At 43.3% G+C, this 13,149-nt stretch overlaps 1 protein-coding gene across 5 annotated transcripts in view; it reads right to left on the reverse strand.

Annotated features, from left to right (window-relative positions):
* Positions 1-13,149, reverse strand: part of NKTR (natural killer cell triggering receptor) — a 492,868-nt gene that overhangs the window by 154,055 nt on the left and 325,664 nt on the right. For all 5 annotated transcript variants that reach the window (XM_086941096.1, XM_086941095.1, XM_086941094.1 and 2 more), the window contains 2 exons: positions 4,914-5,062; positions 1,183-3,987 (listed from right to left, as the gene is read on the reverse strand). In XM_086941096.1, coding sequence (XP_086797222.1) covers positions 1,183-3,987; positions 4,914-5,062 — 2,954 coding nt within the window. The remainder of the gene's footprint in view (positions 1-1,182; positions 3,988-4,913; positions 5,063-13,149) is intronic.

Here is a 13,149-nt window from a genome sequence, read left to right on the forward strand (position 1 = left end):
ACAAACTTAAGGAGACATACCGACAATTCAGCCTTTTAGCAGACGCCCTTCCACCCCGTTTTTCCAATATCAGTTGAATTGATTGTCTGGCACACTCAGATTCTCTGTTTGGTCCTGATGAGAATCGGACAAAGGGTCCGGTTCGAAACGCGTCAACCTTGTTTGTTGGGCTTATGTCTAAAACATTTTTATGCATTTACGTTCTCTGAGTAGAATTGCTTATTTAGTTTCTAAGACAAAAAAGGAAAAAAGAAAAACTCATTGCTCTTTTCATTTTGAAAGACTTTTGGATTGAGGTTTTGACATATCCCCTTGTCGTTGTGTTGTTTTGTTTCAAGTTTGTGTTTGTAAATTTGAAGGTGTGATAGTTTGATATGAAGACGAGTTGAGTCAGGTGATGCAAGAGCGTGTGTGAGTGCGTCATATTCTATCTTCATTCATGTTGTACATGTCTGTCTCCTACACAACTTGAAAGTGGTTTTCACATATTTATGAATACATTTTGTACTGTGTTTGTGCTGTTTGGAATCTTCTAAAAAAGAAATAAATTTCGATGGATTAAATCCAATTTATGGTTAATAATTTATTGGTTGTTAACCTGGTGAACAAAGTTTGTTCTGGAGTTAAACTCAGTATTGGCATCTTGGTTGTTGATTATCTTATATAGACTCTGCCTTACTGAAGGTGGGTCAAAGCCCTTGTGTTGTTTCTTGACCCTTAAAAAACAATAACATTTTATTTATAATTAAAAAAAAGGAATCTAATTTATAATGTAACGTAACGGGAACAGGGGGTGATACCTCATCCTTGGGTAAAAGGCACTATAACCAATTTTTGTCTGCCTCCCTTCTTTTTTGACAATCAACAAACTATTCAAGATTACTAATATGCATTTAACTTCTTTAACCCAATTTAAGATTGCAGGAACCAGTTGAACTTTATAATAAGCTTCCTCTTCCCCAATGCCGTAAATCACTCAACATCCAATGTAATTTAACCATTTCAATGCAGCTTTTACTTTGGACATAGTCCGTGCCCTTTTTATAAAGTGTCTGCATCTTTGCTTTTAGTTCACTCAAATAACAAATATAGCAACGAAATGTCATGAAAAAATGTTTAGTAAAAAAAAAAAAACAAACAGAGATATGAAAGTTAAATTAAAGGAATCTCAAAATCGCATACCTGGAAGTGTAACTTGAACTTCTCGATCGACTTCTTGAGCGGCTGTAGGAGCGTGAATTTGTGCGGGAATTGCTTCTGCTTTGAGACCTACTTGGACTTCTGGATAGGCTTTTACTATCTGAATTTACAGAACTTTCTTCACTTGAGCTCTCCTGGTTTCGAGGTCGTCTATTTAGGCGGGCAGTCTTTCGAACTTCATCAAACAGGGATCCAGGTCGCACTCTATTTTTGCTTTTTATCTCTATTCTCACGCCCTGAGATTTACTTTCTTGTTCTGTGTTAGTACTGACAATGGCCATATTAACAGGGGTCAAAGCTGCCGAAATGCTGGTTGGACCCTGTACCGGTTTCCATTTATTGTCGACCACAAAGTTATGAGAATTTGTAATATGTTCGTTTTGATTGTGATTGTTCTCCCCTGTCATGAGTGGTAAAGCATTATTCAATTTTCCAGTTTTGTTGTAAACTTTAAGATTTTCTTTTTCATTCCCACTTTTTGTGAGACTTGGAAAGCCTTTCTCAGCATGCTCTGCTAGTAAAGGCTGGCCACTGATAATTATGGATGGACTTGTGACTAATGGGGGGGACATTTCTGCATTATTCTCTGGTGAGGTGTGATCAGGAGTACAGATATCCATATTGTCATCCGACTGAGAATCACCTTCTTCAGCAAGTTCACTCTTCTTTCCAGAAACAAAAGCAAGTGCATCACCTGACTCATGATGTGTTGCCGAGTTTGAAATATTTGAAGAGCTGGTTGGGTCACTAGTCTCTTTATATGGAAGGCTGGGACCGGTCATCGGATTACTTTCAGTTTTTCTACTGTTCTTGAAATTTTGAGTTGTTTTGTTTTCAGACTGTTGCCGTTTATCTTTTTTCACAAATTTCGATATTGGCTTTTCAATGACAACTTCCTCTTCTTCCTCCTCACCAAACTCTAATGGAGGCTGCCATATTAAAGCTGGCTTTCGTTTCTGAAGTTTTTCTTTCTTCTCTTTTTTCAACCTTGCCTTCTCTTTTGTTTTTTTTAAACGTGCCCTCTTTATGTTCTTCTTCGTGGACTTATGCTTGTGTTTCTTTGACTTTTCTCTGTGATTTTCAGCAGCAGACTGGGGCTTCTCAACGTCAGATGAGCCTGGCTGACTATTAGAATTCTTATCACAAATAGCAGGTTTCTGAATTTCAGGGGACTGTGCTTTTGATTTCAAATCACTTTTAACACCGCAGACTTCCATCTCAGAGTCAGAACTTGCTTCACCTTCTTCCTTGCCAGAAGATGGAATGGGATCATCAGGGAGAGGCTTGCTTTCTACTTTTTCTTTAACTGGTGTTGATTCAACTTTACTGTTTGACTGTGCTGGTCCATTTGCGTTTTCATCATCAGGGTGTTTATCCAAAGATATTTTTTCTTCTTGTTTCGGTTTTTCAAAAAGCTCAGTGTTAGCATCAGTTCCTAATGCCGATTCCGGATCAACTGAGTTTTTATTGGTGTTGAAATAGGAATTTTTTGTTGTTTTTTCATGAACTGTTTTATGCATCCTCTTTTGACTACATTTTCCTTCTGTAGAATCTGTGAATTCCATAGCTGTGCTCTGCTCTCCTCCTTCATTATAATCTACAGTTGACTGACTGTTAAGTATACTTTCAGAGCTACTTTCAATTGTCTTTACAGTAAGGTTTTTCTTTTGTTTGATAGTTTTCCTCTTATGATTAAGTCTGACACTTTCGTTGTCCGAATTAGATGTTGACGACCTAGAACAAGACGAATTAGCACTGTGATATCTGTTCTGGGATTGAGATGTGGCCGAGTAACGAGATCCCGATCTAGAGCTAGTACGACTTCTTGACCTAGAGTAAGATCTGCTGTATGATCTACTTCTAGAAGATCTACTCCTTGACTTTTGTCGATAGCTTGAGCTCTCTTCACTTTGATCGCTGTCTGAACGTGGGTGACGCTTATTGTATGAACGGGCATAAGTCTGCTTTTTCTGGGATACTCCACCACTCTGGACGGTTACTGCATTAGGAGTCTTCACTTTTATTTCTTGAATTCTTTCATATGATGGCTTCCAGGGCTTTAGGCCAGGTTTCCATCTTGAAGGTGGAGGGCTATCACTCAAAGGCATTATAGGGACATCTTCTGATTCAGCAGGTACTGTTTTCTCATTATGTTCTACAACTGGTTTCGAGAGCTCATTTTTTTTAGTTTTACCTTCAGCTCCTCTGGCGGAATTTTTTTTGGGTGATTTAGAAACTGACCTGCGATGTCTGGACCTAGAGCTCGACTTAGATCTTGTTCTAGATCTTGTACTGGATCTAGACCGTGACCTTGATCTGGAGCTTGACCTACTTAAAGTTCTGGTTGAAGATTCAGATGCAGTTCTTGACCTTGAACGCTCTCTAGAGTATGACCGGGACCTAGACTTGGAGTAGGACTTGGATTTTCTTGATGATGAAGAATAAGATTGCTCTTTGTCAGATTTAGAGCACTCTCTTTTAGATGAATGCCTTGAAGACACAGAGGCTGAAGATGGTGAAGATGAAGATCTTCTTTCCTGACCATGGGAACCTTTAGTTCGCCTGACAGAAGGACGAGACACTCCCACGTCTTGGCCTGCTTTTTTTTCTGGCTTTGGTGGTTTAATCTTTCTAGATTGTTTCTGTTTTTTTGACTTCTTTTTATGTTTTGTCCTTCTTTCCTTTTTGCGTTTTTCTTTACTTAAGTCTGAATAATATCCATCATGTGACCAAGACCTTGATCTTTGGGATAGACTCCTATGTTCCCGTCTTTTGCCATCATTTAACCTACAAAGAAAATTACAATGTATTGCTTGAGAAAAAGCTTTGACTATGCATTATTCTTTAACTGTAGTAAAACCAATACAATTATACTGGACTACATTAAATGCAACATTTAGGTTTCAATACTCCTATATAGAGTATAGTGTTAGTGATGCCTTAAATACTAGCTAATTAGAAGTAATGAGAAAACGTTTTTAAGTGGTGATCTTTTTGTTTTATTGAAAAAAACCTTGCTGTAAATCTACCCAGAGTTTACTATTCAGAAGAAAGCTTAAAGATCTTCACAAATAATATTAAATTAGAGTTTGAAAACAAGTTTAAAATTCAACACAATTCTGGAAAGTAGATTAGTCCCATCTGTTAGTCTGGTTTAGAGAAAAAAAGTTTCTTAGAAATACAACACAAGCATTCTGAAAATTGTCTTTTGTGTTCGGAAAGTGAGTGACAAATAGTACAGCAGTACATTACGTGCAACCTACAACGTGCCCAACTGATAGGATGACAATGTTTTCAAGAAAACACTGCTCATTTACGTGATGCATATTTTTATCACTACTAAATGTTTTAACATTAACATTATTCCATTAAAGCAACAACAATGAATAGAGATGTTACCTCCAGCCTTCCTGACCCTAGCTTCCAACCCTCCATCCCACAAAACCAAGTCCTAACCAGTGCCTTAAGGCTAACAAACTATTTTACCAGTACCCCCTTGCAGATTGATGTGCCCTTTAATTGCAATCAATATACAAATATGCCAACTGCAAACTACACCAAAAATTGCGCTGCCAGCCTAATAAACAAATTATCTTCATTTTGAGGATAGGACTTGTACTACTGACAGTCCTAATACTTGAAAAAAGGTCTAAATATTATACATCAACTCTAAAAAGATATCTTCAACAGAGTTTGAAGTGTTAATAACCTACTTGTCTCCTTTACTCCATTTTTCTCCACTTGAAGGTTTGTAAGCTCTTACTCTTTGCATTTCTGCTTTCCAGTGAGGTGGTGTCTCACTGCTTTTATCATCATCTTCAGATTCTGAACAAGATCTTGACCGAGGCGGTGTGTGATATCGCTAAAACCACATAAAATGGCAAATGAAATCAAATGGAGAGCAGACATACATGTAAACTGTCAACCTAACTTCAAGGATCACATTTTGTATTGAAAAAAACACCTTGTCAACTGGTTTGCTGCTTGTGGTTCGGATGATTCACATGCTTAGCAAACTGGTGCTATCTTGTTTTGGACGCAGACATTACAAGTTGTTTATTTTCGAAATAAAGGTTTTTATTTCAAGACAACTCTTGATCCCACTCCAAAACCCATAAAGCAGATGGAACAAACATTTTCAATGCAATAGGTCTTACGCTACTGAAAGTTTGAGCTATTAGCGCTGCATTATTATTTAACCCCTTGCATTCTTCAGACGGCCACCGGCAGTCCGACGATACGGTGGGCTTGTGCGGAAGACAGCCAGCAGCCATCCGAACCCCGCCCACTATTCAAATCGCCCGCACAGCGTCAAAATGTGTGCAGCATGCAAAGGGTTAAAACGGCAACAGCTCAAACTTTCAGTTAATTAAGCATTTACGTTTTATGTGGTCGACATTGGTCACAGGGTACAACGTGAGCAACCGTCTGAAACAAGGAAAGGTCAAGCTACGATTAGGGGGAGGGGTTAAGCTGCAAAGCATAAGGGTGTTGAGAGACTGAGGACGGCACAGAGATGCCCTCAGACAAAAATGCCTAACAAGCTTGGCATGCCGCACTTCATAAAAAAATCTATATGTATATATATATATATTTTTTTAAAGCTATTTGACAAGCCGTGCTACAAGACCGTTGCACGGCCACTGTATGTGCTGCATAAAAAATTGCCCAGAAGGATATCAATGAGGGTCTCATTGAACGGCAGCAGGGGCTCCGAGGAGGCCGGTACAGGCAGAAGCACCTGAGTCAGGAGGTTAGACATGACTGCCACCGTAGGAAGCTCAAGGCCCAAGGCCTCAGCCGCCCTACGCAATACCACAGCGTAGGAGGCTCCCTCCTTTGTGGCCACGGTAGGGAGAGAAAGCATACCAAGGTCTGGGGAAGTATCCAGACCACTGGCATCACCCAACCCTTCTCCAAAGTCCGGCTCTTCTAGCTGGTCTGCCAGAGGGGCCACAGACCCCACCCAGGCCTCCTCCCCCTCCTCTGACTACCGCACAGGGCGAAAAGGAATGCCAGGATAGAACAGTGGTACAAAAGTACCAGTTGGCGCTGGTACCTGTGTTGATCAACGCCGGTCCGGCTCCATGTTCAAATCGAGTGGGAGGCAGAGGTCGACGCCGGCAGAGGACACAACTGGCGTCGGTGATGTAGTCAGTGGAATCGGTCTCGTCAGATCAACCGGCACCGATCGGATCCAGGCCTGGATCCCTGCCGCGTCGGTCAGAGCTGCGGCATCGAAGGCCTAGAACCCCCAGCCGAGTCCGCGCTGCCTGAAGGCGCACCAGCGGAGTCGGGCTGCCCGAAGATGGAGTTGAGGGCTTTGTAAAAAGCACGAAGCTGAGCAGGGGAGGCTTAGGCTCCAGGAAAGGGAGGGAAGCTCGGAGCCATCCCAGCAGGCTCCGCAGGCAGAGCCGAAGGACAACGACTTTCTGCGCCCCGTGTTTTGTTGGCCGACGGACAGGGAGAAGGCAAAGAGCGACTGTGCTTCTTTGGCTTCTTCGTGTGCTTCGAATTACCCGAAGACTTCGAAGATGAATGATGATGGGGACTCAGCTACCTCCCTTTGGACCGGGACCTTGAGCGGCGTGGAGATGACTGCCAGGCCTCTAGAAGCTTTAGGGACCGCTCCTGCAAAGACTTCGGGTTCCTGGCCCGACAGTCGGAGCACGACTTTGCGTCGTGGTCGCGCTCCAGGCACCAGAGGCATACGAGGTGTGGGTCCGTGACCGACATCAATTTGTGACAGGAGTCACAAGGTTTGAAGCCGGTACATCGATGGGACAGTCCCCGGGGTGCACCAGGAGTCGAACGACTCGAAAAGACAATGACATAAGTTGAAGAAACTTTTGTCAAAAAGTGACAAAGGGTACAAACTCTCTCCGGAAGTGCGCTGGCTGGTGTGGAAAAAAAAAGATCGGACGTCAGCACACAGGGGCGGTGTCTAAGTAGATACCGCAACATCATTCCGGCGATCACGATGACAATGACGAACGTGGAGTCAACCGATGCCACCTATCGAAGCGCAGGGGTACTGCTGAAGAAACATTCTCCGGATCCACCTGGGGTTAATTCTAAGGAAAGAAATCTATAACTAATAGTCTCTTTCAGATACTCCCTGACACAATGCAGGGGGCGAGAGTTGTAATGAAACCTCAACAGGGAAAGGATTGCCTGAGGCCTCTACCTACCACACGCTCTCCATATTGAATATGGACATGAAATATTAAACAAGGCCCTGGCCTCCCACCTCCGGAGGTACCTTTCAGCACTGATACATAATGATCAGTGTTGGTTTATCCCATAGCGGAATACACTCTAAAACTTGAGGTGCCTTGCACATGTGTATCATGCCCCACACCTGTTGGAGGAGATTACGCTCTAGCGTTTTTGTATGTTGAGCAGGCTTTCAACACAGTTGACTGGAGTTATCAACAGCTGGCACTGGAACCAGTGGGTGTTCGGAGCCAGCAATATACAGAGGCTGAACCTCCTTTATGTAGACCCAGGGGGTAGGATGCGGGGTGGGGGGTACGGTTTTGTGGAGGTCTGTCCACCACAGGGGTAGGCAACAGGGCTGCCCCCGTCACCGTTCCTGTTTGTACTGGCAATTGAACTGGTGGCTTGCATGCTTTGTCTGTGCTTGGATATTGATAGGGGGGTATACCCAGTTAGAGTCACTGGGACCTGGGCTATCTAAGTAGTGGAAGGAAGGGGTCCCAGTTGCATAGGAACAATAAACACAAAGATGAAAATAAGTCAACCAAACAATAATTTAGTCCACATTGTTTAATTCACAATGGGAGTGTATATTGAATATACAGTTTGTCAGAACAATAAGTTAGTGGTTTTCACAGTGCCCCAAAACGGGAAAAAGGGGAGGGTGGTGAGTGATAGTGTGAGGATGTAGTGAAAGAAAGAAGGAAGATTCTTAAGTGACAGTATAATCAACAAATATAACTCATTTGTCAATGTTACAAATTATGTACAAAGAACAGGACCGTCAGGTTCATACACTCATCTCGAACAAAAATCATACTCCAAGAAGTTCAATAAATGAAAACAATGGGGACTGGAGTTGATAGTCAAAGGCAGATGGTTGTCGACGTTTCGACCCTCATATGTGCAGATAGTAGTACTAATCTTGCTGCGGGGTCTTCATCAGGACTGGAAGGTAGGGACACATAACCTATTAGGTATATAAATATATATATTTTAGACACGGGAAGAAGTATCCCTAGATATATCAAAGACAAAAGGCACATCGGCCCATGATGGGAAAGGTAGGGGTTGTAGGTTAACAGGGTCCCGACAAAGTTACTGGGACATTGTCAATGAGGCATTTATGCAGTGGCTAAAGTTGCGCTGAGACGTCACACCAATACATTGCACATTGGAAAGCATGAAGTCACGAGCAGTTGAGGATGAGCCGACCCGACATGGGTGGACAAGGCCATGGATTACTGAAGACGACTGCTAATTGGGACATGGTAATACACCTGGAACCCGAGGGATCAGGACCAAAGTGCAATCACTGAGTTGCGTGTTTATCGTGTCAGAGCAGGTTAATACAAGTCATAAGGTCATAGGCTGTTAAACTTACCACTGACGTGGTATATACAGGACCCGATGTTGAAAACATTCAAGGTCGAGCAGACCGATAGTGAGGGAGGATCTATAGGGTTAAAGTGTTGACGGACAATTAGAAGGTGCAATTTACATTAAAAGGGACTAGATTAAAGGCAAGTGGTGAATGACTCACCGTAGTTTAGAACATACGTTGATTATAGTTGCTCAGAAGCCAGTCGTGGTCCGGTATATCAACGATAGTGTGAAATCTATCAAATATAATTGGAGTAGACATTTAGGGAACCTTAAAAACCTCAAGGCATCGGACATAGTGATGCACTGGAGGGGAGAGCACTCACCCAATTGCCGTGTAGAAAACACGTTCGACGGGAATCGTGTACAATTATAATCCGGTTGGAAAACTATTCTCGGAATATCTGAAAAAGAGGGCGAGGTGGAGTTAGAGACTGAGCCAACACGAGAGGTTAATCAGCATTGGCTAGTAGGTAGGCGCCCTCGGAGTTGGGATAATGCTTACCAAGCACGGAGTGAATCACGTCCTGATCACCGCTCCAAATCGCAATGGCGAGGTTGGGTTCCGGGTTTGGTAATATCACCATGGGAACGTGGTCACGTGGTGCAAAGCACCCGTATGGACATGGTGGAAAGACTATTTGCGTTGCCAGGTTACAATGGACATAGCGATTCAACAATGGACAGAGCCCGAGACTCATAATCCCATGGACAGGATATGGGTTGGACGCATGATCTAATCCTAAAGACATGCATTGTTGTAAGCGGTTGGTTAAATTCGGATAGCGAAAAAGACGTGACACATTAAACATTAAATGTTGAAAAACCTTCACGTGATTAGATGAGTAAAACATTCAATGAGCGAAATTCCCTATGAACAGCACATTCACACCGGGAGTGGCGTACCTCTCACAGGAGGGTAAAGGCCACGTGACAATGCCAACAGATGATTCTTGTACTAAGCATGTAATTACCAAAGAGTTCATATATTTGGGAACATGATGTAATACTTGTTAAGCACTTTTCAAAGAAAGGGAAAGTCATGTAACATCATTAGAGTTATGGCGTACCACTCGCATGAGGGTAAAGGCCACATAGAGTGTAAATGAGATAGTATTCAAGACAGGGTGGCTAATTGGGAGAAGGAGCTATCTTGTTCATTCAGCCCAGTCTCAATCGAATCAAATGTGAATATCCATTTTAACTTGCGGGTATTGAGGATGTTGGCAATGTTCCCACCCCGGGGTCCCAGTGTGGCTTTTTCAATAATTACCCATTTGAGACTTTCTGGTGAATGCCCAGCTGTTGAAAAGTGATCAACCATTGGTGCGCCCTGCACTTGACATCTGATTCTACTCATGTGTTGAAGTATCCTCACTTTGGATTTTTGCTGTGTCTGGCCAATGTATATCATTAGACATGGACATAGGATGGCATAAATGATGTTTGTGGAATTACAATTGGTGTGTGTCTTGAGGGGAATTTTTTGATGACGATATACAAATTCCTTGGTCTGAATTGTGCTGTCACATGCTTTGCAACTGCCACATCTGAAGTGACCAACTACAGGAGGTAGGTTCCAAAGGGTGGCGACGGTGGGATCCTCTGGTGTCTTTAGGAAGGAGCGGACCACATGGTCTTTGACACTCCTTGCTTTTTTAAAGGCATGTAGAGGCGGGTCAGTTTGCTTGATGTCATCTGATATTAGTTCCCAGTGGTGATTGATTATGCACCAGGTGGCATGGCCATCTCCTAACGAAGTACCTGAAGGAAAACATCATTCCCATTGGGTTGCAAATAAAGATCGAACCGGCCATTTTTGTGGAGGTACCAAAATTCAGAGAAGGGTTTAGCCACGTCGCGAATAACTGCTCCCGTCATTGGATGGTCCTTGGCGTGGAAACTGCTGCTGAACAAATCCAACTAATCGCGGCTGAAATTAAAACCTTAAAAGCAGAAATAGCGGCAGATGCCTACTTTGCAAGTGCGACGGAAACCTTAACAAATTTAGAAGCCACGCTCAAAGACTTCGATCTAACAACCCAAAATCGTAAACTTGAGAAATTGGCACGCGACATTAGGCTGTATGATAAGAAAAAAACCTATCCTTATCTACAAGAGGATTATTTCCGACAAGACAACCAAGGAAGATTCACCAACCGAGGCCGGGGAACCCCTAGAGGCAGACGAAACTACCATACTTTCTCTGACTCCTCTTACAGCTCGGAGGGCGAGCAAGAACAACCGGGTCCCAGTTTCCAGCAGAACTATCCGGACTTCGGGTACCATCAACAGTATCAATATAACCCTTTTTTAGGGCAACGCCAGGGGTCATGGCGTCCCCCTCGTGGCAGAAGCAACAACTGGCAACGCGGCCAACAACGTGGGTCTCAACAAAGCACAAACACATGGAATGGAGGTCGTGGCCAACCACAGAAACAGGTGCATTTCCAGACGGAACCACAACACGGGGAACGTGTTACCCGCAACAAAACTTACAGATGGTAAATAACTCTGAAAATTATCCTCGACTAAGACTACTGGGAGGAGCTCCCCCGGGGTTGACAGCCCTGTTGTGAACATATCAAAACAAACCCTGAATGATGACGAAATCAAAATATTGGGGAAAGGACTATCGTATGTCCCCACCAACAACCCGGATACTTTCATCATCCGCACTGAACTGTTTCAATTTTTCCGAAAAATAAGGTTAAAATATTTCTTTCGCAATTCTGCACCAACTATCCAATCATCTGTTACTGGGTTGAGACCCCCCTCCGCCTTTGTCTTGTTCAACAGTGTCATGTCACATAAAATTTTGGCCTATGAATCGGTTGTTTTGAGAGATGTACTACAGCTCCTGGGAACCAAATGCTTCACCATATATAACACCAGTAAAAAAGAAAAATTGGCCCTACAATCACTGGCCCGTAACGAGCAACTTGTTATCAAACCCGCAGACAAGGGTGGTGCCATTGTGGTGCAGGACGTTACTTCTTATGAATCGGAAATCCTTCGTCAATTAAATGATGGAACCAGCTACCAACAACTACGATCGGACCCTTCAAGAGCAATTGCTCTAGAAATTCTGGAGATAACACAAGCTGGTCGAGATCAAGGCTTCCTATCGGAATTGGAGTTCAATTTTTTGAATAAACAGCATCCACGATTGGCAACAATCTACACTATACCAAAGATCCATAAATCCATGGCAGACCCCCGTGGTCGTCCGATTGTTTCAGGGTGCGGCTCTATTCTTGAGCCCCTTGGAAAATATATCGATTTCTTTTTAAAACCGATGGCAGAGGCCACTCCAGCTTATTTGCGTGATACCATGCACACCATAAACATTGTCGAAAATTCAACCTTTGATCCACATCAGCAACGCCTGGCCACCTGCGATGTTGTATCGCTGTATACGTGCATTCCCCAACACGAAGCATTAATGGTTATCACACGTTGCCTGCATCAGCGACCAGCACCTGTCCAAGTACCGACTGAATTCATTGTGGCCCTACTCCGTATAGCCATGACCAAGAATTTCTTTATTTTCAAAGATAAATTCTACATCCAAACATCAGGAGTAGCAATGGGGGCCCCCTTTGCTCCGGATGTAGCCATCCTATACATGGCAGCCTTTGAGCAGGACACTGTGCTCAACCAGGTCAATCCATTCAGAGACCACCTGGGCCTCTGGATGAGATATATAGACGATATTTTACTGATTTGGAACGGCGGTCTGGAAAAACTAATGATGTTTTTCAGTTGGCTGAATGAGCAGTCTCAATATTTAAAGTTTACCATCCAATCTGACAACCATCAAATAAACTTTCTGGACCTCACCATCTATGAAAACTCAGGACACCTGTTAACCACGCTGTACCGCAAACCTGCTGAAAGGAATTCGTTGCTGCACTACAACAGCCACCACCCTAGAGCCCTACGAGACAATTTGCCCTTCGGGCAATTCCTACGAATCCGTAGGAATTGTTCGAACAAAGATCACTACTTCACGGAATCGGAAGAACTGAAACACAGACTTTTGAGTAGAGGATATCCCAAACAATTGCTCAAGCGAGCAAGGAAGAGGGCCTGGTTCTACCCCTGAGATGAATTACTTACCCCAAAGACTGACAAAGATCAACCGGAACAAAGAATAGTATGCGTTACTACTTTTAACACGAAAAGTAACAAAATAAAACGCATAATCAATCACCACTGGGAACTAATATCAGATGACATCAAGCAAACTGACCCGCCTCTACATGCCTTTAACTCCTTCCCTGCTGGCCCGTTTCCGCCCCCCGTGCGGTAAACAAAAGGAACAGGGGCGGGCCATGACGAACC

The sequence above is a fragment of the Lissotriton vulgaris genome, chromosome 10, assembly GCF_964263255.1.
Source record: "Lissotriton vulgaris chromosome 10, aLisVul1.2, whole genome shotgun sequence".
NCBI lineage: Eukaryota > Metazoa > Chordata > Amphibia > Caudata > Salamandridae > Lissotriton > Lissotriton vulgaris.